The sequence below is a fragment of the Lepidochelys kempii genome, chromosome 22 (assembly GCF_965140285.1).
Source record: "Lepidochelys kempii isolate rLepKem1 chromosome 22, rLepKem1.hap1, whole genome shotgun sequence".
Classification (NCBI taxonomy): Eukaryota; Metazoa; Chordata; order Testudines; family Cheloniidae; genus Lepidochelys; species Lepidochelys kempii.
Window position 1 is genome coordinate 15440451 of NC_136401.1, and position 27174 is coordinate 15467624.

Genomic DNA, 27174 nt, shown 5'->3' on the forward strand with positions numbered 1-27174 from the left:
GCGGGGGAATCGAACACACGGCACCCACGTCCCACACGCACGGCCCAACCACTGGACCAGGGAAGGAGGGACGGCGCCGGCCTTGCCCAAACAGTAGATAAGTAATGTGGAACGCCTTCTGCGGGCAAAAACCAAGGGACCTGCCCACCCCAGAACTGCTGGGGAGATCTTTTCAGAGGCCCTTGCAACGGGCAAAGAGAGGATTTGGACTCACAGCGGCCACAAGCCAGCCCAGTAGCACTAATCGCTGGACTACACAGGAAGGTGCCGGGACGGCTGACCCAAAATAATAGTTCATTAAAGTTGAACAGCTTCACGAGCAAGAGGAAGGGCGCACGAGACACACCCCCCCCCCGCCATCGCTAGAGCCGCGGAACCACAGGGCGTAGACGGGCTCCAGGAGGGCCCTCTTCAAAGCCCCGCAACCTTCCCAGCAGGGAGAAGGGGGATTTGAACGAGCCAGCCTCATAGTCCCTCTGGGAAGCCTAACCACAGGATCAGAGAGGGAGCCACAGCCTTTAACTGCTCCCAGCCGCCTGTCATTAAAGTGTAACAGCTTCAACTGAGGGTGCTCCCATCATAGAACCACAGAATATCAGAGTTGGAAGGGACCTCAGGAGGTCATCTAGTCCAACCCCCTGCTCAAAGCAGGACCGGTCCCCAACTAAATCATCCCAGCCAGGGCTTTGTCAAGCCTGACCTTAAAAATATCTGAGGAAGGAGATTCCACCACCTCCCTCGGCAACGCATTCCAGTGTTTCACCACCCCCCTAGTGAAAACGTTTTTCCTAATATCCAACCTAAACCTCCCCCACTGCAACTTGAGACCGTTACTCCTTGTTCTGTCATCAGCTACCACGGAGAACAGTCTAGATCCATCCTCTTTGGAACCCCCTTTCAGGTAGTTGAAAGCAGCTATCAAATCCCCCCTCGTTCTTCTCTTCCGCAGACTAAACAATCCCACTTCCCTCAGCCTCTCCTCATAAGTCATGCGCTCCAGTCCCCGAATCATTTTTGTTGCCCTCCGCTGGACGTTTTCCAATTTTTCCACGTCCTTCTTGTAGTGTGGGGCCCAAAACTGGACATAGTACTCCAGATGAGGCCTCACCAATGTCGAATAGAGGGGAACCATCACGTCCCTCGATCTGCTGGCAATGCCCCTACGTATACATTCCAAAATAAGGGCACACTGTTGACTCCTATCCAGCTTCTCGTCCACTGTAACCCCTGGGTCCTTTTCTGCAGAACTGCTGCCGAGCCATTCGGTCCCTAGTCTGTAGCGGTGCATGGGGTTCTTCCGTCCTAAGTGCAGGACTCTGCACTTGTCCTTGTTGAACCTCATCAGATTCCTTTTGGCCCAATCCTCTCATTTGTCTAGGTCCCTCTGTATCCTATCCCTACCCTCCCGCGTATCTACCTCCCCTCCCAGTTTAGTGTCATCTGCAGACTTGCTGAGGGTGCAATCCACACCATCCTCCAGATCATTCATGAAGATATTGAACAAAACCGGCCCGAGGACCGACCCTTGGGGCCCTCCGCTCCATACCGGCTGCCAACTAGACACGGAGCCATTGATCACTACCCGTTGAGCCCGACAATCTAGCCAACTTTCTATCCGCCTTATAGTCCATTCATCCAGCCCATACTTCTTTAACTTGCTGGCAAGAATACTGTGGGAGACCGGGTCAAAAGCTTCGCTAAAGTCAAGGAACAACCCGTCCACCGCTTTCCCCTCGTCCACAGAGCCAGTTATCTCGTCATAGAAGGCAATTAGATTAGTCAGGCATGACTTGCCCTTGGTGAATCCATGCTGACTGTTCCTGATCACTTTCCTCTCCTCTAAGTGCTTCAGCATTGATTCCTTGAGGACCTGCTCCATGATTTTTCCCGGGACTGAGGTGAGGCTGACAGGCCTGTAGTTCCCAGGATCCTCCTTCTTCCCTTTTTCAAAGATGGGCACTACATTAGCCTTTTTCCAGTCGTCCGGGACTTCCTCGGATCGCCATGAGTTTTCAAAGATAATGGCCAATGGCTCTGCAATCACATCCGCCAACTCCTTTAGCGCTCTCGGCCCCATGGACTTGTGCTCGTCCAGCTTTTCTAAATAGGCCCGAGCCACTTCTTTCTCCACCGAGGGCTGTAGCCCAGGACCCAACGATCAGGGCACTCACCCGGGCGGTAGGTGAGCCCTTGGCAAATCCCTTGTGCTCATCAGGCAGAGGGGCGAGTTAAGAACGTGAATGGGCAGACTGCGTCAGACCGATGGCCCAGCTAGCCCACGGTCCTGTCTTCCCACAGCGGCCAACGCCGGCTGCTTCAAAGGCAGTGAACAGAAGAGGCCGATTCTCAAGCGATCCGTCCCGTCGGCCCCCTCCCAGCAGCTGGCCGTCAGCGGGCGAAGGACGCCCGGAGCACGGGGCCGCGTCACTGACCGCCTCGGCTAATAGCCACGGGCGGAGCCATTCGCCACGCACTTTCTCAGTCTTTCTTTTCGAACCCACTTACAGTTTTGGCCCACCCCACCTCCACCAACCACTTCCACAGGCTGACTGTGCGTTGCGGGGCCAAGTACTGCCTTTGGTTTGGGTTGAAGCTGCTGCCTGCTCATTTCAGCGGGTGAGCCCCTGGTTCTTGCGTTGCGTGAAGGGGTAAATAACACGTCCCGATTCCCCTTCTCCACCCTAGTCCCTTTTTTCCCAGCTGAACCTGAAGCAGCCCCCAAGCCCCATCACGGACGAGGCCCCCTAACCACGAGGTTAAAAGTTACGCGGGCGGGCGGGCGGGCGGGCGGGCGGGGCGGCCTCTGCCTCCTTCCCCCTGGGCTGTTTTGTGGGGCGTTCGGCCGGTCCCTAACCAGCTCACGCTAAATGGGTTAGGCACCTAAGTCACCGGAGGGGTTCCTGGCCGTGGCTGGCAAGCAGAGAGCGGTACCTGGGAGGGGAAGACGCTGGGTCGATTTCCTTCTCCCCGCCTGATGGGCGCCGTGGAGTTGAAGAGGGCTCTGCAGTCTCTCAAGCGTGAGCCCCAATACTGAAGTAAAGGACGGCCTGAGGAGGCTTGCTCGTTGTAGCTTGTCGGGGCTGTGCCACTTTCATGAAGTGGTAACTGGCCAGCCTTGCACCGTGAATCCCTCTGCAGTCCAGTGGTTTGGGTACTTACCCAGTGTGTGGGTGATGCTGGTTCAACTCCTCCCCCAGCTTGCTGAGGAAGGACTTAAACAAACAGCCATCTCCCTGTTCTCAAGCGAGTATCCAGCTTCTGGACTAAGAGGGATTCTCCCGGGGCGCTTGGGCCCCTGTCCCCCTTTTTTTCCTGCCGAAGCTGTTCCACTTACATGACATATTCGTGGGGCCAGCAGCCTACCCAGCAGCCCGCTGTAGTCTGGTGGGTGTGGTGTGCGCCCAGCATGTGGGAGGCTGGGGTTCAAAGCCCCTCTCTTCTTGCTGAGAAGGGATTTGAACTTTGATCTCCTGCCTCTCAGGCGAAAGGCCTAAGTGCTGGGCTCGGAGGGATCTCCAATGTGGGAGATCTCTCGGTCTTTTCTCTTGCAGGAGGGCCACGTTCGGTGACATATTCACGGGGGCAAAGGCAAAGCAAGCGGCCCTGGGTAGTCTAGTGGCTTGGTGAGCTGCCCAGCAGGGGGAAGCCTGGGGTTCAAATCCCCCTCCTTCTTTCTTTCTTTCTTTCTTTCTTCTTCTTGAAGAGAAGGGGCTTGAGCCTTGATGACTTATCTCTCAACTGAAAGGCCTGAGTGCCTGGCGAGTGGGATGTGGGGGATCCCTCAGTCTTTTCTGTTGAAGGCGGGCCACTTTCAGGAACTATTACATGAGAATTGGGAAAGCGGCTTGCCAGGGCTCCCTGTGTAGGCCTGTGGGTTGGCTACTTGCCCCAGAAGCAGCGAGCCGCTGGTTCAAACCCCCTTTCCGTTTGTTGAGATCAAGGCTTGGGAGCTTAATCTCTTGCCCCACCAGTGTTCCACTTTCACTTTATATTAACCGGGGCAAAGGCAGCGCTCCAAGCCCTCTATGGTACGGGGGTTAAGGTGCTCACCTGGCGTGTGCGTGCTCCCGGTTCAACTCCCCTGGGCGTCGATTGAGAGGGCAGGGGGCGCCTCAATCTCTTACCGCTCCAGCCTTCCACTTTAACTATATATTAACTGGGGCGAGCTAAGCTCTCAAGTCCCTCTACGGTACGGGGGTTAGGGCGCTCGCTTGGATTGCGGGCGACCCTGGTTCGCATCCCCGCTCGGCGGGACAGGAGGGCCTCTGGCGGGTGAGAGGAGGCCCCTCCTAGCTGAGCGAGAGGCCCGGCACAGGGCCTCTTGCTTTTTTAATTAAAGAGGCAATGCTGCGCTACAGTAAAACCCCCCTCTCACTCTTGTCCACCCTGATCAGGATACACGCCCAGGTTGTGGCAGACCCCAGGGCACTCCCCTGCTCTTTTGAGGGGTGTGAACTGGGGGCCGCCACCTCCTGGGGAGAGTCGCTGGTGAGCGATCCCTGTCCGAATCCCCTCTCCGTCCCAAGAAGACAACGGCCTCTTGAGAAAGAGAGGGGCTTCGGACAAGGATGGCCCACCCAAAGGACGGTCGCCTAGGAGGCAGGAAATCCCTGTGCAAATCCCTGCTGAACAGGCAGCTGGGGGATTTGAACCAGGATCTCCCCCAACCCAGGCGAGTATCCTAACCACTGGACTAGAGAGTGAGGGTAGCCGGGCGGGCGGCCCAGAGCCCATTTAACTAAAGTGGAGGAGCTTCAACAGGCAAGAAAGAGGCGGGCAACCCCCTCGCTAATAGAGAAAGGTCCAGGAGGACACACAGACAGACCGACCCACCCACCCACCCCAGGTGAGATTCGAACCCACCATCTCCAGCACCCCAGGCACGGAGCACGACCGCCAGCCCACAGCGGGTGCTGTGTCAGGAGGAGGGCCACGTCCCATTTCATTAAAGGGGAGCAGCTTTGAAAGGCAAGAAGGGAGGCACCCCCGACGCGCCGCAAGAAAGATGAGAGCACGCGCACCGGGGGAGATTCGAACCCACAGCTCCCCCCACCTCAGGCACGCAGGCTAACCACCAGCCTACGGAGGGAGCCGTGGCGGCCTGAGGCCCGACAACCTTTTAATTAAAGTGGAACGGCTTCCACAGGCAAGAAGGAGGCAGCCCCCAATGCGGAACCCGAAAAGCAGGGAAGCACCCACCAAGCCCGCATTAGAGACGGATCTCAAGCCCTTCTTAGCATCCGCACAGGGAGGGGGCGGGGGAATCGAACACACGGCACCCACGTCCCACACGCACAGCCCAACCACTGGACCAGGGAAGGAGGGACGGCGCCGGCCTTGCCCAAACAGTAGATAAGTAATGTGGAACGCCTTCTGCGGGCAAAAACCAAGGGACCTGCCCACCCTACATTAGAGAGAGATCTCAAGCCCTTCTTCTCAGTCAACAGACTCCAACCCGTAGACGAAGCAGACTCAAGGCTCAAGCCCCTTCTCTTCAAGAAGAAGAAGAAAGAAAGAAAGAAGTGGATTTGAACCCCAGGCTTCCCCCTGCTGGGCAGCTCACCAAGCCACTAGACTACCCAGGGCCGCTTGCTTTGCCTTTGCCCCCGTGAATATGTCACCGAACGTGGCCCTCCTGCAAGAGAAAAGACCGAGAGATCTCCCACATTGGAGATCCCTCCGAGCCCAGCACTTAGGCCTTTCGCCTGAGAGGCAGGAGATCAAAGTTCAAATCCCTTCTCAGCAAGAAGAGAGGGGCTTTGAACCCCAGCCTCCCACATGCTGGGCGCACACCACACCCACCAGACTACAGCGGGCTGCTGGGTGGGCTGCTGGCCCCACGAATATGTCATGTAAGTGGAACAGCTTCGGCAGGAAAAAAAGGGGGACAGGGGCCCAAGCGCCCCGGGAGAATCCCTCTTAGTCCAGAAGCTGGATACTCGCTTGAGAACAGGGAGATGGCTGTTTGTTTAAGTCCTTCCTCAGCAAGCTGGGGGAGGAGTTGAACCAGCATCACCCACACACTGGGTAAGTACCCAAACCACTGGACTGCAGAGGGATTCACGGTGCAAGGCTGGCCAGTTACCACTTCATGAAAGTGGCACAGCCCCGACAAGCTACAACGAGCAAGCCTCCTCAGGCCGTCCTTTACTTCAGTATTGGGGCTCACGCTTGAGAGACTGCAGAGCCCTCTTCAACTCCACGGCGCCCATCAGGAGGGGAGAAGGAAATCGACCCAGCGTCTTCCCCTCCCAGGTACCGCTCTCTGCTTGCCAGCCACGGCCAGGAACCCCTCCGGTGACTTAGGTGCCTAACCCATTTAGCGTGAGCTGGTTAGGGACCGGCCGAACGCCCCACAAAACAGCCCAGGGGGAAGGAGGCAGAGGCCGCCCCGCCCGCCCGCCCGCCCGCGTAACTTTTAACCTCGTGGTTAGGGGGCCTCGTCCGTGATGGGGCTTGGGGGCTGCTTCAGGTTCAGCTGGGAAAAAAGGGACTAGGGTGGAGAAGGGGAATCGGGACGTGTTATTTACCCCTTCACGCAACGCAAGAACCAGGGGCTCACCCGCTGAAATGAGCAGGCAGCAGCTTCAACCCAAACCAAAGGCAGTACTTGGCCCCGCAACGCACAGTCAGCCTGTGGAAGTGGTTGGTGGAGGTGGGGTGGGCCAAAACTGTAAGTGGGTTCGAAAAGAAAGACTGAGAAAGTGCGTGGCGAATGGCTCCGCCCGTGGCTATTAGCCGAGGCGGTCAGTGACGCGGCCCCGTGCTCCGGGCGTCCTTCGCCCGCTGACGGCCAGCTGCTGGGAGGGGGCCGACGGGACGGATCGCTTGAGAATCGGCCTCTTCTGTTCACTGCCTTTGAAGCAGCCGGCGTTGGCCGCTGTGGGAAGACAGGACCGTGGGCTAGCTGGGCCATCGGTCTGACGCAGTCAGAAGGACGCAGTCAGAAGACAGAAGGAGAGCCCACATCTCACTACCTCCTAGCCAGGTACTGAGGCCCTTCGGTTGAGAGATAAGTGCTTAACTCCCTTCTCAGCAAGAGGAAATGGGAGGGAACTGTGTCAGCCTGTGGCCCAACAACTATTTAATTCAAGTGGAACAGCTTCCACAGGCAAGAGGGAGGCAATTCTCTTCCTTACATTGCAGAACCCCAAAGATCTGGGAACACCCACCAGGGCTGCATTTGCCATCTGTCCAAATCTCTTCTTAGCAGAGGCACAAGGGGGATTTTCAGCAGGGTCCCCCACAGCCCTTGTGAGAACCCTAACCATTGCACAAAAGCTACACAGAAGGCCTGTGCCTCCTTCCCCATCTGCTCACATCTGTTTTATGGGGTCTTAGGCAGGTACATATCAATCTGACACAAAATGGTTCATGCACCTAAGTCACCTTAGTCCAGCTGCAGATCGCAAATAGGTCTCGGTTCCGAAGTGCCTAAAAGGGTCAGGGCTTAGTACCACCCCTCTTCTCGGCATCTCCTCGTGGCTAGCTTAGGCAGTTCCATGTCTGTCATTCTTGTTTTTATGTATCCCATTCTTTGGTACCTGTCTCTGTCCCTTCCTCCAAGACAGAGCCCAAGCCCCTAACTCAGGCATTGGGAATCCCATTGTTGTTCCAATGATTTTCTAGGCATCTGGAAGCCAGGGCAATGGTGAGATCTATACCCCTTTGTAGGTCCACAGTGCTGAGACAGAGGGGAGCGGAAACAGGGTATACTTGGTCCATATTACAGGCAAAGAGCACTGTCACTGTAAGGGAGCTGAGAAGAGACATGCCACAATCCTATCGCCCGGAGACCAGAGGAGAGGGGTTGCTGGAAGTGGGCATGCTCAGTTCATACCACAGACACATCACTAAGATGTGTAGCTCGAAAGCGTCTCTCTTTCCCCAGGAGAAGTTGGTTCAGTAAAAGATATTACCTCATCCACCTCTTATATCCTCTTACATGGCCTCAACCACACTGCAAACAACATAAAATGTGCAGTCAGGTAATACTTGGTCAGAGCTTTATCCTTTGTGCAAAGATGCTGATGCTTCCCACAGTCCTCGTTGAGTGATTACTCCATGGCCATGTCATGCCATACATCACAAAAGGGTCTGGCAGTCTGATATACTGCACCCTATCAACTAGGGCATAATATATGTCTGGCTTCTCCTCCTCCAGAAGTCTGGCTTCTGCTGCATTTTACACAACCCCATCTAGCATAATTCATATGACCACACTGCAATTCAAGTGCAATCATCTCTGCCAGTGTCTCAAGCCACAAGGACTTGTTATCACCTCTCTTTGCTGCAGTGTATCCCTCAGGAGTTGGGCAACATCCAAATTACATAGTTTTCCCAGAGCAGAAATGTCTCTCAGCAGTTTTTCCCTTGGGTAACGTAAGTGTCCATGAGCTGGCGGAGTGACTGGGTTCTGTTCATGACGTCTGCCAGAGCATTCTGTGCTTCCACGCTCTTTTCTCTGTGTGCCTTGTCCACATCTTCAAATGCTTCCGTGCAAGGTCAAGCTTTCTCCAAGATGCGTCTCTTCTCATCTCCTGGGAGAACATCATTGTTCATGGAATCGCCCAGTGCCACCCATTTCAAATGATTCATTGCTTCCTTCATAGGTTTCTGGATTCTAACACCACGGTTATGTGCTTTCGCTCCTACAGCATGGCTGATGACTGAAGCACCATCGATGCTTGCTTCCACAAGGAGGTCTTCAAACCCACTTTCCTGTATCACACTGCCTATGTCACCCAGGAAATTAACTGTATGATGCACGCCTCCCATCTCAAAGGGGTCATTGTCAAATTCGGTTCGATTCCTCCATTTAATCAACTGTGCTTTGCAATACATTGCTTCATCATAGATGACATAAGTCCAGTCTTGGCCCAGAGAGTGGAACATATCTTGAAAATATTTCCTCCTGGTGTACGCTGTATTTACATCAGTTGCCGGTGCAGGAATCATTGCACAATAGCCAATATTCATAAGATATAAAATAGCAGACAGAAAAACTTCTCCAATCAGTCCATTCTACAAATAATGACAGATATTTTGATGTATTACTTGGTACAAACAAACTCATAGTGTCCTGCGACTACAGACTTCTGCTTTATCCGAAGACAAACAAGGACGGGAAAATGCACAAAACATATCACCCGGGCCTAAATATTTCCCACACTTTCCAAAACAGCACTATTTTGATTACATAGTTGCATTATCAACTGTATTTAGAAAATTTCTGCTGATTTCGGTGAAAATCAGACTGTTTCTTTGAGTTATGGCCCCTTTAGTGATTTTTTTGATTTTTTTCAGATTGGATGCTCACTAACATTTGAACATTACATGATACAGAATAACTGCCCCACTTCCCGCATCTGCAAACACCCTACTGATGAGCACCAGATAGGTGCTTGACAGGTGCTTAGCGATGAATTTTTTCTAGCTGATGTGTTACCTTAATTCATTAATAAGACCCCTTTTAAAATCTGACAGGTAAAGTAATGGGCAGGGTTATTTTAGCACCTGTCTTCAGCGCCCAGCAAAAATGGGGCAACAATAGGACAAGGTTGGAGCTGGCAGGTCTTTACAGGTTGCTTGTAATGCAGTGTAACTCAGTTCATCATATGCTGAGCCGGGCTTTCTGCGACCCATCAGCAAGGACAGTGGCCGGTAAATCACGCCTTACGGCCCCTTGGTGAGTGCAGTTATATTTAGTGCATTTACTTGACCATTGTTAAAACATTGTGTGTTTCTGGGTAGCTGGGAATGACAATAAGAAACAAGGCCCAGATCGCTGTCATTGGTCCAGCTGTGCAGGCTACAGCTGCATGTTTAACATGTTATTCTTTATATCTAACCTCTACCCCATCTCATGTTTTGACCAAAACAAGGAGGTAATCAGCTGAAAGGGGGCTTTTCCTCAAAGCAAAATGTTATAGATTTATCAGCTCCACCCCCCTTCTTTCCCGCTCACCTCCTTTTCCAAAGTGACTTGCAAGAAAAGAGATTCTTTTGCCTCTTGATGACAGAGCTGGAGGGCCTGAAAGTTCCCCTTGTGCCCTCAGAAAACACCCCTTTTCAGTGTTTTAACTTAAAAATAAAATCTGGTTTTGGTGGCAATCTCCTTGGAGGAGCAGCAAACTGCAACCTGGGGGACTATTTAGAGACCTTTTCTCCCACCTGTTCAAGGAACATTTCCGTTCAGTACCTATTACAAAAATCCATTCATTTCTCTGTTCGTTGGATTTCACTTCTTTCCTGCTTATGATGCCATTATCACATAGTGCTTGTCTGTTTCCAGTCAATTTCGCTTGGGCTGCGTTAGCTGAGCCCTCTGCTCAATGTTGAGATTCTTACAGGTCAGGAGGTCTGAAAAGCAGATTAGAAAACACCATACACATTTTTTTTAGAAAATCCTATCAGACTACCTTTACACATCAGTCAAAAAGAGGGATATCACCTCACCAGATTCCCTTTGTGGACCAGCATCCAGACCCTCCAGTTAGCTCATGTCTGTTCAATTCCCATAAAATACAGCATCCACCCACTTTCCTCAATACTCAGTTATTCATTAGTACCAATTATCTCAGTCCTCCCTCAGAGCTTTTGATTATAGAATTGCACCATAGGCCCCGCCAAATCTTCCCATCTGTATCCATACTAATAGTTACCTAAAGCACCAGCTGCTGTAAGGGAGAAGTCATGGTTGGTGTATACTCATCATATCTTTAATAATAGCTCTGATTTCAACAGCTATTTGTACTGTCTGGATTATGAAAGTGAAGTATTGCTGTCCCATTTCACTGCCTCCAGGCCTCTGATTGTTGGCTGGATTTTGATCTTTGCAGGTTACAGGGTGTGTCAGGGTGTGCATACCCTGCACTAGGCAGGAAAGGGTTAATCCCCCACTATGGGCCGAGAAAGCCCCGCCCCTCAGACCGTGCTGGGCATGCTCCAAATGCTGTGCTAGTATAAAAGGAGAGCAGCTCAGCTCAATCTGGTCTGACTACCAAGGAGGAAGGATATGTGGTGGAGATTGTAGTGTTGGAGCTGGAGAGCATGTTGCCCTATGGACTGCAGCTTCAGGAGCCCGGTAGGAAGTAACCCAGGGAGAGTGAGTGCTATCTCCCACCCATCTACGGCAAGCATGTTGAGGTTGGATTCCCTACTGACTCAGTGGTGGATCACTCTGCCTTTGTTAGGGCACTAGGTTGGGATCCAGTGGAGTCAGGTTGGCCTGAGTCTCCCTACCCTGGCTGCCACCCCAGCTGGTGGTGGCCACTGGATATAGCTGCTAGGCCATGCTGCCCTGCACCTGAGGGCTGTGGTAGGGACTCTGGGACACCTCATTGTGGTGATGCCCAAGACAGTCTGGTAGAGTGTAACTGGTCTCAGGACACCCACTATCCACCCTGCCAGGAGGTAGGATGTGCCTACACTGCCATGCAGACCCAGAGATAAACATTTTGAAATTACAAAAAATAAAAGCTAGTGTTCCTGGAGCAGCCCTTAACAGCCATGTTTTCCCAAGGCACAAAGGGCAGGTAGGCACCCTACTCCACTTTGTGCCTTTGAAAATCCACCCCTGCCCCTGATCTGCAGAATGAGCTTGGATTATTGTCATTTCCTCCCAGGAAACTTTAGTTGAATAAAGAAAACCATCCCTTGTATGGGCAATTGTAGTTGCATGAGGCTCAGATGAACAGACTCTCCCATTGGGGTACTGAAGGTGTTCCAGTCTACAGGGTTTGTAACCTTATTGGGGTGGGGTGGGAAACTGGACTAGGTTAGACAGTAAGGAGGAAAGGTCTTTATTCTATTTCCTCCTTCTGGTGCCCCACCCCAGACACCAGCATCCTATGTAGAGTGGAGACTATAGTACAAAAACACTTTTGAAATACTCAACAGGAAAGGAGAGATTTGGGGAAGCAGTATGATAACACCCATGGCCCAAACTGCCCCTGTGAGGTAAGGGGACGTGGCTAACAACTGTGATTAACTGTATGCTGTTCAGTTCTACTTCACGTGTTCCATCTCTCAGATCAAGCAGCTTTTGATCCTTTTTGCTTCCTATGGGGGCAGTTCCTTCATAGCTCCTGCCACCAGTAGGTAATTGCTGTTTTGTTAGCAGAAGTTGTGCTCCAGCTGTGTTACTCTTTACTGGGGAATTGTGATTAGGAGCACATGTTTTTAAACAGAAGGGGGTCTGTCCTGCTTGCTGCTTCAGAGTCCCTCTGAGAATCTCTCTTCAGGCAGGCCTGTGTCTTTAAAGTGGGGACCGGACAGGTGCTAAAGTGGCATAAACAGCTACACAGCTGGCCTGCTAGATCGTACACCCACATCTTAAACAGGCCATGAGCTTTGAACAATCAGTCCTTCTAAGGTGGGGTGGGCAAACTATGGCCCAGGGGCCACATCCGGCCCTTCAGATGTTTTAATCCATCCCTTGAGCTCCTGACAGGGAGCAGGGTCCAGGGCTTGCCCTGCTCCATGTGGCTCCTGGAAGCAGCGGCATGTCTCTCTTCCAGCTCCTATGCATAGGGGCAGCCAGGGGCTCTGCATGCTGCCCCTGTCCCAAGCACTGCCCCCACAGCTCGCAGCCAGTGGGAGCTGCAGGGGTGATGCCTGTAGACAGGGAAGTGTGCCTGGCTGCGCCTCCGCATAGGAGCTGGAGGGGGGACATGCTGCTGCTTCAGGAAGCTCCCCAAAGTAAGCGCCACCTAGAGCTCTGACACCCTCCCCAGCCCTGATCCCCCTCCCTCCAAATCCCTCAGTTCCAGCTCAGAGCACCCTCCTGCACCCCAGCCAGAGCCAGCCCAAAGCCCCCTCCCACACCCTGAACTCCTAATTTTTGGCCCCACCCCAGAACTCTCATCCCCAGCTGGAGCTCTCCCCCAGTTTCATGAACATTCATGGCCCACCCTACAATTTCCTTATCCAGATGTGGCCCTTGGGCCAAAAAGTTTGCCCACCCCTGTTCTAAGGAAATGAAGTTGAGGGCAGTGGGGCCAATATTCTTTGTCCTCCCTGGTGCCCCACAGTAGACAGAGAGCACCTGCTGTCAGAACAATAAAGCACTTGCCCTCCTGGCAGTCAGTGATTCCTTCCATCTAAGATCCTCCACTCACCTGCTGAGTGAAGCCACCTCCCACTCCAATCAAAACTTGCCTAGCCCAGGTGAAATTGACTGGAAACAGACAGGCACTACTGGCCAGATGTTGAAAGGTATTTAGATGTCTGCAGATTAAGATGGGTTTCAGACTAACGGCCGTGTTAGTCTGTATTTGCAAAAAGAAAAGGAGGACTTGTGGCACCTTAGAGACTAATTTATTTGAGCATGAGCTTTCGTGAGCTACAGCTCACTTCATCGGATGCATACGGGGGGAGGGGGGGACCTGGATTTGTGCTGGAAATGGCCCACCTTGATTATCATACACATTGTAAGGAGAGTGATCACTTTAGATAAGCTGCTACCAGCAGGAGAGTGGGGTGGGAGGAGGAATTTTTTCATGCTTTGTGTGTATATAAAAAAATCTTCTACACTTTCCACAGTATGCATCCGATGAAGTGAGCTGTAGCTCACGAAAGCTCATGCTCAAGTAAATTTGTTAGTCTCTAAGGTGCCACAAGTCCTCCTTTTCTTTTTGCAGATTAAGATAAGCAAACTAGTGAAGTTTTCAAAAGCTTGTAACTCCCATTGATTTTTTGGTAGGAGTTGGGTGCCTGGCCACTTTGGAAAGTCTCCTTAGGTGCCTAAATATGTTTAAAAACCCAATTCTAAATTTAATAATTTCTTCAGTACTGGGCTAGGAAGGTACTATTAGTATTTCTCCACCTTTCAGTGCCAGCTTCAGCCTGAGCTCTTATCAGATTCCAAAGGTGTAAGTCATGCTTTGCACTGGTGCAGTGTGTCTACAGGAGGGGTTCGCCCAAGTGTAGCTAAACAAGTAGTTTAACTCCTTGTTAGATGAGCTCATTGTTTGCTAATAACTGTTAATGATTCTGTTTCCAAGAGCCAGAACATAAACACAGATGCAGGTGAAAAGCTTTGTGCCAAGTTAATGCTGTAATTGCAGGATTTACACACCCTGGTCCACATGTTTACTATAAAACTTACTATCCCCATCTTAGCTTACTCCTCATGATTTATGAGGCTTGCTTTCTTGCACATTCCTCCGTTTTTGCCACTAAAATGAACTAGTTTAACAAAACCAGAAAGTGGAACTGACAAGGCTGAATGGAAACCTTGGCTTTTAAAATGAAAAGCATTCTAAACATTTTATGCCAGTTTTTTACTGAGTTTGTCATGTGCAGCTTAAACAAAACCTTAAAATGAATCGTTCCCCTGCGATCCCTAAAACTGGGGAAAGGGCCAGGCTGTCTGAGATAACCAGGGTCAATTTTAGTGTTTCTCTTAGTCCCAGCTCTGCCACAGACCTGCTGGGTGACCTTGGGCAAGTCATGTGCCTGCTCTGACTCATTCCCCATCTGTAAAATGGGGATACTTGTGACTGGTTGGATTACAGAAACCCCCTTGGGGCTGCCAACTGATATGCCAAGACTACTTCTGTCCCTGCCTTCCCTTCTAGCTTGGGACTTCAGAGCCCTACCTGGTTGTGCCAGACACGCTTGCTGGCCACAAATACAGACCCAGGTCTGAACTACATCCCACAAACCGCAAGCTTAACTGAAAGCAGCTTTAGAAGTGTTCCTGTCTTTAACACAGATGCGCAACTTTCAATGGGGTTTAAAATCCCAAATAAAATCTGTTTTTACCTTGTATAAAGCTTAGCCAGGGTAAACTCAAATTGTTTGCCCTTTAACATTGATAGAGATGCACAGCTGTTTCCCCCAGGTATTAATACATACTTCGGGTTAAATAATAAGTAAAAAGTGATTTTATTAAATACAGAAAGTAGGATTTAAGTGGTTCCAAGTAGTAACACATAGAACAAAGTGCATTACCAAGCAAAATAAAATAAAACCCGCAAGTCTAGGCCTAATACAGTAAGAAAACTGAATACAGATAAAACCTCACCCTTAGAGGTGTTCCAGTAAGATTCCTTTTATAGACTCATCTCCTTCTCATCTGGGTTCACCAATCACTCACCCCCTGTAGTTACTGTCCTTTGTCCCAGTTTTTTAGATCACCTTTGGGGGTGGAGAGGCTATCTCTTGAGCCAGCTGAAGACAAAATGAAGGGGTCTCCTCTGGTTTAAGTAGGCTTTCTCTTGTCTATGCACCTCCCTCTCCCTGTGTAGAATCCAGCTACAAAATGGAGATTTGGAGTCACATGGGCAAGTCACATGGCCATGCATGACTCAGAACTTACAGGTAGCAGCCATTGTTTACATGCTACCTTGAATGTCCTCAGGCAGACTATTTATGTGGATTGGAGCCTTCCAAGATCCATTGTCCATTAAGTGTTTCTTTATTGGGCACTTAACTTGCACATTCCTCTCAAGAATCTGACCAAATGCTTTACTAAGGCTACTTGCATCCAATGAAGTGAGCTGTAGCTCACAAAAGCTCATGCTCAAATAAATTTTAGTCTCTAAGGTGCCACAAGTCCTCTTCTTTTTAAGGCTACTTAGAAATCAAGCAAGTACACAGCCAATATTCATAACTTTGAACACAAAAATGATACATAATTACAAATAGGAGGAGTGTATTCAGTAGATCATACCCTTTAGAGATATTACATGGCAGTGTAGCATACAACATATTTCAGTTATGTCCTATATACATTAACATATTCCCATAAAGCAGCATGGGGTGCAACGTCACAATACTTACTGCTTTGTAAAGCAGTTTGAGATCGAAGCATGAGAAGTGCTACATAGCAGCTAAGTATTAACACTGGATCAGGAAAGTATTGGTTAGAATTAGAGGGCTTGCACCAGGTTTGAAAGTCAAACCAAAACAAAGTATCTTCACAACATTAAATAGACTTGCATTTTGAGTCACAGGGCTGGTATTGTTAACCCCCAGTAATGTCACTATACTTTACTTGTATCCCATTTGGCGTCCACTTAACCAGCATGGGGACCTGCTGTGTTACTTTATAGACTTGTGGCACCTTAGACTAACCAGTTTATTTGAGCATAAGCTTTCGTGAGCTACAGCTCACTTCAGCGGATGCAACCGATGAAGTGACTTGAAGCTTAGGGGTCCCTATGATCTAGCTTGATTACTGCATAACACAGGTCAGACAACATCACCCAATAATCTCTCTCCATCAATCCCATAACCATATGATACAATATGAGCTGGCATGTGCTTCTATGCCATGCACTCAGAACTGTTCAGCTGTGTCATATGCCCTATAGTGCCAGTAGCTCAGTTTCCTTCATTCAGTGAGTGGGGGACTACGCTTTTTGGAAGAGATCAGAGTTCTTGCCCTAACATTATAGATGTCATTTTCAAATGACATGTTTTTAAGTATGGTGTTGAGGAGAAATCCTTTTTTACATGTCAGGATTTTTTGACAGACGCTGGGAACTTTGGCACATCCTTTGCTGTGATAGTGATCTGTAGTCTATCAGCTGACAAGCCTGCAATTTTTAGCTTCAGCCTAGAGTAAATTAAAAAGCCTCTGTTACCTTGAAAATAGGTTTATAATGGAAATAGCATATCTAAGACTGAGCTGCTGTCTGGAATAAGTTGCTCTAGGCAGATTGAAAAATCTGTCTAGTGGATAGATCAATTTACATTTTCCACTGTACACTAGGCCAGGTAATTGGCTTTCAATACAGAAGCTCCCCACACTGATCCTAGGTGTTCAGAAGCTGCTCTGCACAGTTAGAAATGAGCAGAGGGGAAATTAGAGGGAGCCGTTCTAGTAAGGGAAGTAGCTAGATACCTGCTCCCTTTCCAGGACATCTTGCCGCTCGCCCCCATGGCTTCTATGGGCAGTCCAGCTACCTGATGCAGGATTCAAGGGGAAATGCCCCAGTGCTGCACAGAAGTGTCCATTAAGTGTGAGATCCATGCACATGGAAGGGAGCTCCAGGCTGACATCCTTCCCCTTCCGCTTCCACAGGAAATCAGTGGAAAAGCACAGAACCTAGCTTTTACCTCTTGCACAAAACCTTGCTCCATCTGAGCCCCCCTCCCTCAGTGAAGGGGGATTGCAGAGCCAGCGGCTAGCTCAGGAGTACACGCAGCATGGTTTCAATGGGGTTGCATTGCCCAGGAGCAAGAGGCTCAGGGTCTTAACACTTTGCAGATCCTAGCAGGGATGGGGTGGAGGTAAAGGAATGGTCATTCCCTGGGGGAACATCACATGTAAAAGCAGGGAAGCCATGGAATATCCAGGGAGATTTCCTCCCCTAATCGTCTTGGGTATTGGAGGAGGTGGATCTGGGTCTTGGTTTTCATTCAGGTAAATAGTCAGTACCCGGAGTACTTTGTTTCTGCTGCAACCTTTTCCTCTACCTTCTTGGAACATGGAGCCCAGTGTCACTATTCCTCTGACCTCACACAGTTTGCACAGAACTTGGTCGACTCATATCTCCCAGCTTCTGTTAGAGGAGCTCGTGCCGGATGTGTTCCTGGAGACCTTCGCAGAGTTTATCAAGGTGCATGATGTCCATGCCTCTTGCTCATCCCTTGTTGTATCCAACAGCGATGAATTTCTGGGTGGAGCTTTTGCAGTGCAGAAACCTGTCACAAGACATCAGATTCTAGGCTAGGGTTGTCATGGGGGTTTTGCTGTGACTTTGCATTGTGGGTGGCTGTAGGAGGTGACCTTGATTTCTCTGGTCCATTGTGGATTCCACAACTATTTGTGACTGGGATTATAGCAAACAAGGGGCTCTGCGATTAACTGTACATTCATTAGATCACAGCTTTTCATCAAAAGAAGAGTCTTTAAACGTTTCCTGTTTTGTCCCTGCAGAGGTTTTCCGTGCATGCAGAAATATACCTGACTTGTATCTGGCTCTTCCATTTCATAGGATCCGAGGCAGCAGGCACTGAAGTCCAGCAATGGGGATCATCAAAGGGGGAAAAAATCCAAGTGAGTAATTAAATCGTTCCTTGTTTCATTTGAGAATTGAGTGGCTATTCATGCCAAAAGCTCATTGATCCAGTAATTTGCAAGAACAGTTGGCAATCTGAACAGTCTGGATAGGAGGAAAGACTGTTTTCTTTGGCCAATAAACTGACTTGTCTTTCTAGAGATTTTGTTGGGGTGAAAACTAGACTCTCACCTAGAGGTAAGGGGCAAGTCTAGGACTTGGGAGCCCTGGGTTCTATTCCTGGCTGTACCATTGGCTTGCTTGGGAACCATGGGCAAGTCACTGTACTTCTGTACAAAAAATGATACCAGCCTCCTTTGTAAAGCACTTTGAGATCTATGGATAAGAGCTGAGTATTATCAAGTTACTCTACTGAATGACCTATATTGTCATTTCCCTTCTCTTTGCTGACTTCCTCTTTGTCCATGTGGAACGGACCGTACATGTTAGACTTGAGCATAAAATGTCCTTACCCACTGAGGTTTCAAAAGGCTGGACCTAAGAGGATGTGCAAATGGGTACTCCTTCAAGGTGCACAGAAACCCAGCATCCCTCTGTGAATTGTATTTACACTGCAGCCCTCACTTTTTTGGATCAGGGCATGCAGAAACACAGCAATGAGGAAAGCAGCTCAGGGCATACTGACTTTTTCAAGAATGTTGCTGGCTCCAATCCAGCCCAGATCAGTAGCAAGTGAAAGTTACCATCTGACTATTCAATGGCCTTGGCATGAGATGAGTTTGATAGGTCTCAGTCCAGTATCTAGTGGCCATTTCACAAGAGCCCTTAGCAGTGTGCACTGATTGACACCTTCATTACCAAGTGTCAGCAGAGGGGAGAAACAACTACCTGAGGGGTGGGGTGTCTCAGTCATTATGGGCACAAGCCAGGAACAAAACCCAAAGACCTTGGCTCTCAGTCCCCTAGTAGTTTGAACAGTGACCAGTCAACTCAGTGTTCAGAAAGACAGAACTTTGTTTTTTCACTCTTGTGCCAGGTGTCATTTAAGGGAGTCCACTTCCACTCTGAAGCATCTTCCTGACTTGTTACTGTATGAGCTCTTTGTGGAAGTTCTCAGATCTCTCAGCTGATGTCGTCAAAGTGCTATGAAGGATTTTGTGGATGACTACTTAACCAGGGCTGCCATTTTTGAAAGCATAGATGGAATAGTAACCTAAGTGGTTCAGATGGTCTCGCCTGTCATTGTGAGTAAAATGCATGTCTCTATACATAGACTTCTGGCCATTCCTAACTAGACTTGGAACCAATGGCTTGGGTCACTGAGGCCACTGACCAGCCATCAGTGACTCTGGTCAGTAACCAGCTGGGCTGGATATTTTGCCCGATAGTTAGCAATTTTGCTTGGTAGGCTATGATGTCTAATCCCTTCAGATGTAAAAATGTTTTTCTTCTGCGTTGGCTCAGCTCTGAGGCTCTCCAAGAGATGGAATACGAGGCTATTCTCCAAGAGGTCATTTCACAGGTTGTCGAGGAGGACGCTAAAGCCTTAGCTCACTCAGTTCTCAGTGACTACGACGCCAAGATGATAAAGCTGCAGCAAAGCCAGGTACTGTTGAAGCATGTGTGGCAGCATGGGTTATTCCATGTAAGAAATTAATTCCAGTGTTCTGGTGAGAAACCCATGTGGGCAATCAGACCTGACAGCAAGTTACCATCTGGTACAATTGAAAAGCCAAGTTCAATATAGGGTACATCCAGAATAGTTCAGTAGGAAGAGCTTTTTAAAAGGCTGGACAGACTCAGTTATGCATTTTCTTGATTATAAAATTAAACTAAGAGTACTGGACCATGATTAAGAGGCATCATCCCAGTCTGGCTTCATTCAAGTATTGGAATAACTCTCTAACATAGGTTTTGTTAGATGTAATAAAACATGCTCATACCCCACCACTTTCAAACCTGGGGCCTGAAGTTAAGCTCCCCAACAAAAGTGGCCTGATTTTTTTCCCCACAAGTCCCCCCCCAAATGCCTAACCAAGATATAGACCCCCCTCTGTTCAGACACATAGCAAGGGAGTGCCCTGAAGAGCTTGCAACTTCAGTGGACAAGAGACAATTGGGGAAACTGAATCACAAATTGTGATTGGCCCTAGGGCCACACAGGGAGGCAGTGGCAGGGCTAGGAATAGAACTGAGATCTCCTGACTTGTGGCCCTGTTCTTTGTTTTAAGTCCTGAGATGAAAATCTCATGAAACTGAAATCTTGCATTTTGAACATTACAGCCTCAATGCCTCATTACTCTTGTTCACTGTTGGATAACAGGCCTCCTCCCAGGGGGAAGGGGAGGACAGGAAGTAAAAGTTCAACACCCTTATGAGCCATTTATCCATCTGGCTGCCTAGTGCAAGTCTCATCTCGCTCCTCCCATAAACGTGTGTTGGGTTTACTAGATGCCAATCAAAAGCCCCCTGGACCAAATACACCCCTGGTAAAACTACACTTCATTCCATGAGGAGGAATGAGCCAGGGTCTGTAGATCTCTAATGGAAAAGAGATTACAGATCAATGACTAGCTGACACAATCCTCTTTATCACTTCTGTGCCGATATCACGGGCAACTCAACCCTCCTGTTCTCCCCTGCCCTGTCCCATTCCCCACCGCATCTCCTCTGCCTTCACACTTTTCTCTTCACTCATCACCTCTGAACTAAACCCCATCCTCACCCCCCCAAAATTGTGGCCCTAACGTGACAGTTGCACTGTTACCTGGGTCACTGCATCACTCATCTGTTTAAATTGAAAGCTGTCTGGTACAAGACCATCTACCACTCTGCATTCGTACAGTGCCTAGCACAATGGGGCTTGGATCTTAGTTTGTCCTGAGGCACTAATCTAAATAAGCTTGATTAGTCATAAGACACACACAAGCTTTCTCAGCAAAGCAATAGTGGGAAGCATGTGGGGTTTCCTATTGATCCCTTCATTTCCTGTGGGGGCAGAGACCAGCAGAAAGTGACTTTCCTCCCAGTTACACAGAACCCAGGCAGACTGCCCTTAAAGGAAAAACCACCTCACTACTGAAGAGGTGGAAAGGCACAATGTGAAAAGCTCTTCAGTTGGGCACTAAAGTAGAAACAGGACTTGACATGCTGAGTCACTGGCAGGTAAGGTATAGATTACACCCTATCATATGGCAGGAACCCTGGTGTGTATTGTCATGGATTAGCATGTCTCTGAACAGACACCGTACAGTGTACAGGAAGTTTGTTTGGGGAGATTACACTGCCCTGTCTGATATGCAAATGCATGTAGATGGCTAGCTGCATTACGCTTGAAGACAATAGGAATGGCTCTTCCCAAGTAATTAGAGCTTGAAGGACTGAGCCTGGGCTGAATGATGGGCCATGCAAGTGAGCCACATTTCTAAGCAATGAGGAGATGGGCTCGCTCAGCACAGCAAGTAGTGATACAAACACCCCTTATTGTGCTCCAAGAGATTACAGGGAATTATTTGACTGAAAAATATTAATTGGAATTGCAGCTTTAAGACAGTGTGCACAGGGGAGAAGCATTTTTTCCTGCAGAGACTGTCTCTTTACCAAATTAGCCCTTAGAACAGTGAGTACAGACATTCTCATGGTAGCCTAACAGCTTGACCTGCTTATCAGCCTAATGTGCCTTCTCATTGCCAGGTCCCTTCCTCTTTCCACATTTCTCCTGCTGTTCCCCACCTGCCTCCCTGTGGTGCTATTTCTTTGGAGACACAGCGCTTAGAGGCCCCAGCTGAGATTCAGGGCCTGTACAACAGTCCCTCCCCTGAAGATCTAGTGGTTTAAATAGACCAGATGGACAAAGGGTGGAGACAGGACAGGCTGCTATCCCCATTTTACAGATGGGGGAACAAAGGCCTGGAGAGATGAAGTGGCTGAATCTGTAGCAGAGCTAGGAATTGAACCCACATCACCTGAGTGCCCCTTCACTGCTTGAACCACAAGCCTGCCCTTCCATGTGTTCCCAGGGGTTCTGTCCCCCCTGCCCAGCAATCTGTCCTGCAGGTCACATGCCAAGCACAAAACCAGGAGGGTTTTCTGCAGCAGGAGAAGAGCATGATGAGACTTCCTCCAGTGAACTCGCCTAAACTGCCCTGGCCAGAGCTATCTCTGCTTCCAGACTAGAGCCCTCTTCTACAGCACAACTTGCAAGCCCTCAGATACACCAGGATTCCAGAGGTTGAGCCACCTGGGAATGGGTTTGATTTTTTGAGGGTTAAAGTGATCCTCAGCCTACCAAGTGAAGAGCTGCTTACCTTTGGTGCTCCTGCTCCACTTGTCCTTTGGAGAGAGGAAAGCTTTACAATAGCTGAACAAATCTTTACGCTCCAGATTCCTTTTTGTGAATATAAGGCTACAGAACCAAACTTGGCAGTTTCACTTCAGGGACTGTACAAACATTTGCTCTGGTGGTCATGTTGTAGATGTTAAAGGCCAGAAGGGCCTTGATCTCTTCCTGCATCTGAGCCAGGGGACCTCCCCTGCTCACTTCCACACACAGCCCATAACTTCGGTTTTAGCCTGCACTGGAGAGCTCATCTGTATTGAGCTCCCCTGCTCTCCCCCACCAACCCAGAGTTTTGCTTTGTTTCAAAGGGTGCAATTGTTACTGCCCTTTCTGTGGTCAGTCAGTAAAATGACTCTGGGCCCCTGGTGCTCAGCTGATAAACTCTCTGCCCTGCCCCTTCCACAGCTGACCCAGCTTCAGTTGTTGTTGGGCCCTGGCTGATTAGCTGTATTGCCCATGTCTGAGCTAGGGACTCAGAATTGCTCCAGGGGTATTCATATTTCTAGCAAACTGGAGAGCATGGGACAGCTCTTCTGCACAGCTTTGGCATCCAGTGATATGGTTTAATCTGCTGTGGGGCAGCCCCCCTCCCCTCAGTGGCACAGAGCAGCTGTAGTGGACCCTTTGCCTAGCCTTGTCCAGGGGCAAGGGGGCTGTCTGGGTGGGGCATCTGCGCTCTTGTGTAGTCTCAAGAAGCCAACACACCTGGGAGCAGAGGGGCAATTGTTTCATGGAGATTTCAATATTTTGATCATTGGGTTCGTTCAGATTTCAGAACAAAACCCCAAAATTTCAACGTCCTTCATGAAAGGAATGGAGCTCTGGCTCCAGGGCAATTGAATCTAGTGGGCAGACTGCCCCCGAGCTGTGGGCCCTGGAAGCCCTGAGGTCCTGACTCCAAAGCAGTCCAGATGGCAAGCTGACTCCCCATCAGCTCACCAGGCAGGCTGGGGAGGAGCCACAAGCCTGGATTCTCAGGGTTTCCAGTCTCTCAGTTCCCTACCAGGCTACCAAGGAGCTGGGCAAGGGTGCTGGCAGGAAACAAGATGATTTTTGATGAGGTTGCATCAGAAACCTCATCTCCCTGAAACATTTTGATGGTGGGGGCGGGGGGGAAGTCTTGTTGGAATTTTGTCCACAAAAGTGACTCCAAGGCTGCTACAGCTTACCCCCAGGGGTCAGTTCCAGAATTGGGACCACTGCAGGCATGGAATTAGGAAGGCGTTGCCTGCTTGTCACCAAGCTCTGGATAAACTCAGTGTTTTAAATCCAGGGAGCCTGATGCTTTTGCAAGCAATCTCAAACAAGATCCCAGCAGCCCTTTTAGGCCATGCATGTGAGCACAGCTGGCAGAATGGGGCAGTTGTCCCCAGGAGCAGCAAAAAAGGTTCTGAACGACTGCCAGAAAACTGTTCCTTTTGAAAAGTAATTAAGGCTTCTCTTTAAGATTACAGCAATTGCTAGTAAACAACTTATTGACACCTTTCTTCTGGAGCACTTGATCGGAATGACTAGTGCATATGACCCTGGATTTAGGGGGAAGGAGCACTCCAGTGTTTTAGCAAGTGAGTGTTGAACAGCTGAGAAGGAGCAATTTCTGCACCTTCTTAAACATCATACGTAGTGCTTATTTAACACCTTCAATGTGAGCATCCAACATGCAGTTTGAAGACTGCTAGCCTTGCAACACCTCTATGAAGTAGGCAAATATTGTTACCTTCTCAAGGGAGGCAGCATGACCTAGTGGGTAAGGCACTGCAGTAGCAGTCAAGAGACCTGAACTCTGACTGTGGGCAAGTGACTGCCTCCATTTCTCCCAAAAATGGGAATAATGACACCTGAAGTGCATTGATATCTCAACAGGTACTGTTAGCTCATAGATAGCATCAAAGACAGCAGGTCTGAGCCTGACCCTTTAATATCTGGATGGCAGGGTGCCCAATTAACAAACTTACAGCAGGGTTAAATGACTTGGCCAAGGTCAAACTGCAGGTCAGTAGCAGAGGTGGGGGAAAATATTGTAATCCCCAGATCTAACCACTACATGTGCTCTCTCCTATAACTTAAAACTGCCATGGCACTTCTCTCCTCTGTAATTTCCATTTAATCCTTTGATCTGAACTCCCCGTTTATTAGTAAGAGTGGCTTTGGAGGAACATCCCTAAAAAGGGAAACCGAGGGTGTTTGAGTGGCTAGAGGAAGTAAACAGGACACCTGGTTCTATTCCCTGCTCTGATCACTGGCTCACTGTCCAGATCACTTTACCTGTATCCATAACATTACTACTTTGATTTTGCACCAGCACCAAGTGGGTGCAGTATAGTTAGTAAAATGTGCCCCAAAGATCTTCCAATTGAAGGGCTCAGCCTAGCTCCTATACTGAGGCCAACAGCCATAAGATGAGGCCCAAACAACATACATGGCTACAGTGCAGGAGCCACACAAGCGTGGCTTATTTTCATTAAACCTGAAATGCTCCCTAGGGTAGAGGGCTTTTTCAAAAACAGGCACCATCTCTGTATACTAGTCTTCTAGCCACAGGGTGTTTGAGGCGCAATTGTTTGTAGGGTGCTTGGAGATACTCAGAGGAAAGGCACTACTTAAATCTGCATATGTGAACAATGAGAGAGACACTACTGTAAGCTTCTCAGGGCAGGACCCATCTTTCTGCTTTGTACAATGCCTAGTACAACTGGGTCCTGGTCTGAGACTAGGGCTCCTAAGCACCACAATCATAGAAAATGAATAATACCATGGCACAATCATCTGCTTTGGTTTGTCAGCAGAACCCCTCTGTGCTGGTTGCTTTCCTTTACCTCACGTAAGAAAGTTATGCAGAACCAGGCTCTTAAATGGAGGACTGGAAATGCTGTTTGTGTCTACAACTAGAAAGTAACCTGCTGATTTTCTCTCCTGCCATTCCCACCCCGATGTGGGTCCTCCCCACTGCTGCTCAAACATCTTACCTGAAACCATCCTTCCTTCTCCCAGGTTGGATGTTTGATATTCTCATCAGGCAGTACTTTAGCATTCAGGAGCAGCAGCAGACTACCTCTGAAAATGTTCCGCTGGGAGATTTCCATCAAAAAGCTTTTGAGGTGGTAAGTAACCTCATATTTAGAGGTTGATTTTTGCTGTCTTGTAGCTCCCCCTATACAGCAAGGTGGCGGGGGGGAGGTGGAGGGAAGAAATCCACCAAGTACCACCAGGGCTAATTAAGGATGAAGGGTTGATTGTAATGCAAGGGATTATACACAGCAGTACTTGTAGTAATTTTGTTTTCTGCTGAACCCAGCCTGCTCTCTCCCCCATATTTAGATAGACCACCACTAATATTCTGAATTCTTTTTAACCCTTAGGCTGCTCAGTGTCCTCTCCTCCCCATGCTTCTTCTAGACTATACTCTTGTCCTTCTCCAGAAGGTTACATCACTCTGCATTTCAGCCCTTTATCCTTCAGAGGCAGCTATACTGAGTACCACACAGCTAGCTGTGTGGGAGACTTTTTTGTAGGTGATACCATACACCACAGATCCCTTTTTCTCTGCACAGGCATTGAAGATCCCACAGCACATCTCATCACAATAGGCATTTGCCCAGATGCTAAGTGATGGCATTTCATGGTTTCCAGGGTACCGTCCTCAAAATGACACCTGGCACTCAAGATAGTACCTTTGCTTGACAGGAACATAGCATTATTTCAGAGTTGACTCTGAAGATCAGGTTGAATCTGAAGGCCCAAAGGCTGCACAATTTCAGGATGAATTCAGGGTAAAGTTGTCAATACTACATCTATTATCTGGAAATAGCCACTAGATGGCAATATAGTAAGCAATTTTAAATTTATTGCTACACTAAAGGAACAATAGACCCTAAAATCCTTAATTTGTAGGTTTTTTCCTGTGCCTTCAGGTTTTTCTTTCTCAAGACTATAGCACCTTCACTGCCTCAGATCTGAAGGGATATTATGTTTTGTCTTGGATTACTCCAGAGACACACAATTCTTCTGTTAAAATCTGAAACAAAAGCTGTAGTCTGAGTCATCTCTGAAAATTGGATCCATCTTTTCAGCATATTGTCTCCTTTGTTTAGTGTACCTTGCTAAAATACCTTAGTTTAAATAAAGTATTAAGCTCCCTTTTTCTTCCAGCTCAGCTCCCAACCTTGCTTTCTTTCATATTAAGTCTGGGATTTCTCTTGTCTTTCAGGCTTTAGATGTTATCTTGACAGACCTAAATAATCTGGCAGAGGAAGACATGGAAGATCTCCTGGAATATGAAAGGGGAGTACAGGCAGCTGGCTCAATGTCTTAAGGGCTGCTTTTCACAGAACTAAACAGTAAATGTACCTGCCTTAACAAATGGATATCAACAGGCAATGAACAAATTCGGGCTGGAAGTTAAGTTTCTAACCCTGTGGGATGGGAGACAAGGTTCTGGAACAGCCTCCCAACAGGAGTTGTGGGGCAAACAACTTAATTCTCTTGAAGAGACAGATGGGTACATTTATGAATGCAATTAGAGGAAGGAACTGCTTGGGGTGCTCAGTGGCAGGGCTCAGCATGTCTGTCTTCTATTCCTAAAACTGAAGCTTCAGGTTTCAGTTGGCCATCAGCAGGGTCAAGGAGGGGATATTCCAATCACTCTCTCTACCAGTGCATTGTTTTTCTCTCCCCTTCCTCTGAAGATCAGGGCCATGGAGGGAGAGGGCTAGGGCTGTGAGGTAGCGCCAAACATTCTCTCAGGTGCAGGAGTGGCTGGTTCTTGCTCACATGCTCAAGGTCTGATTGCCACATGTGGGGTCAGGAAGAAACTTCCCTTGGTCAAATTGTTAGTGAGCGGGGGGGGGGGGGGGTTCACTT

The 27174-nt window shown here is 49.0% G+C and overlaps 1 protein-coding gene and 1 long non-coding RNA gene across 3 annotated transcripts in view; one reads left to right on the top strand and one right to left on the bottom strand.

Moving 5' to 3' along the window:
- Window positions 1–27159, top strand: part of LOC144929637 (uncharacterized) — a 34781-nt gene extending 7622 nt beyond the window's left edge. Inside the window, exons 2-6 of one of the 2 annotated variants that reach the window (XR_013634895.1) lie at window positions 17894–18013; window positions 19012–19219; window positions 19440–19581; window positions 25306–25415; window positions 26522–27159. This is a non-coding gene — a long non-coding RNA (uncharacterized LOC144929637). The remainder of the gene's footprint in view (window positions 1–17893; window positions 18014–19011; window positions 19220–19439; window positions 19582–25305; window positions 25416–26521) is intronic. The other variant, XR_013634896.1, reaches the window with a different exon arrangement.
- The window catches only part of TECTA (tectorin alpha), a 93747-nt gene continuing 73493 nt past the window's right edge, over window positions 6921–27174 (bottom strand). Inside the window, exon 25 of the mRNA XM_073321239.2 lies at window positions 6921–10362. Within this exon, the coding sequence (XP_073177340.2) occupies window positions 10295–10362 (68 nt within the window). The 3' untranslated portion in view covers window positions 6921–10294. The remainder of the gene's footprint in view (window positions 10363–27174) is intronic.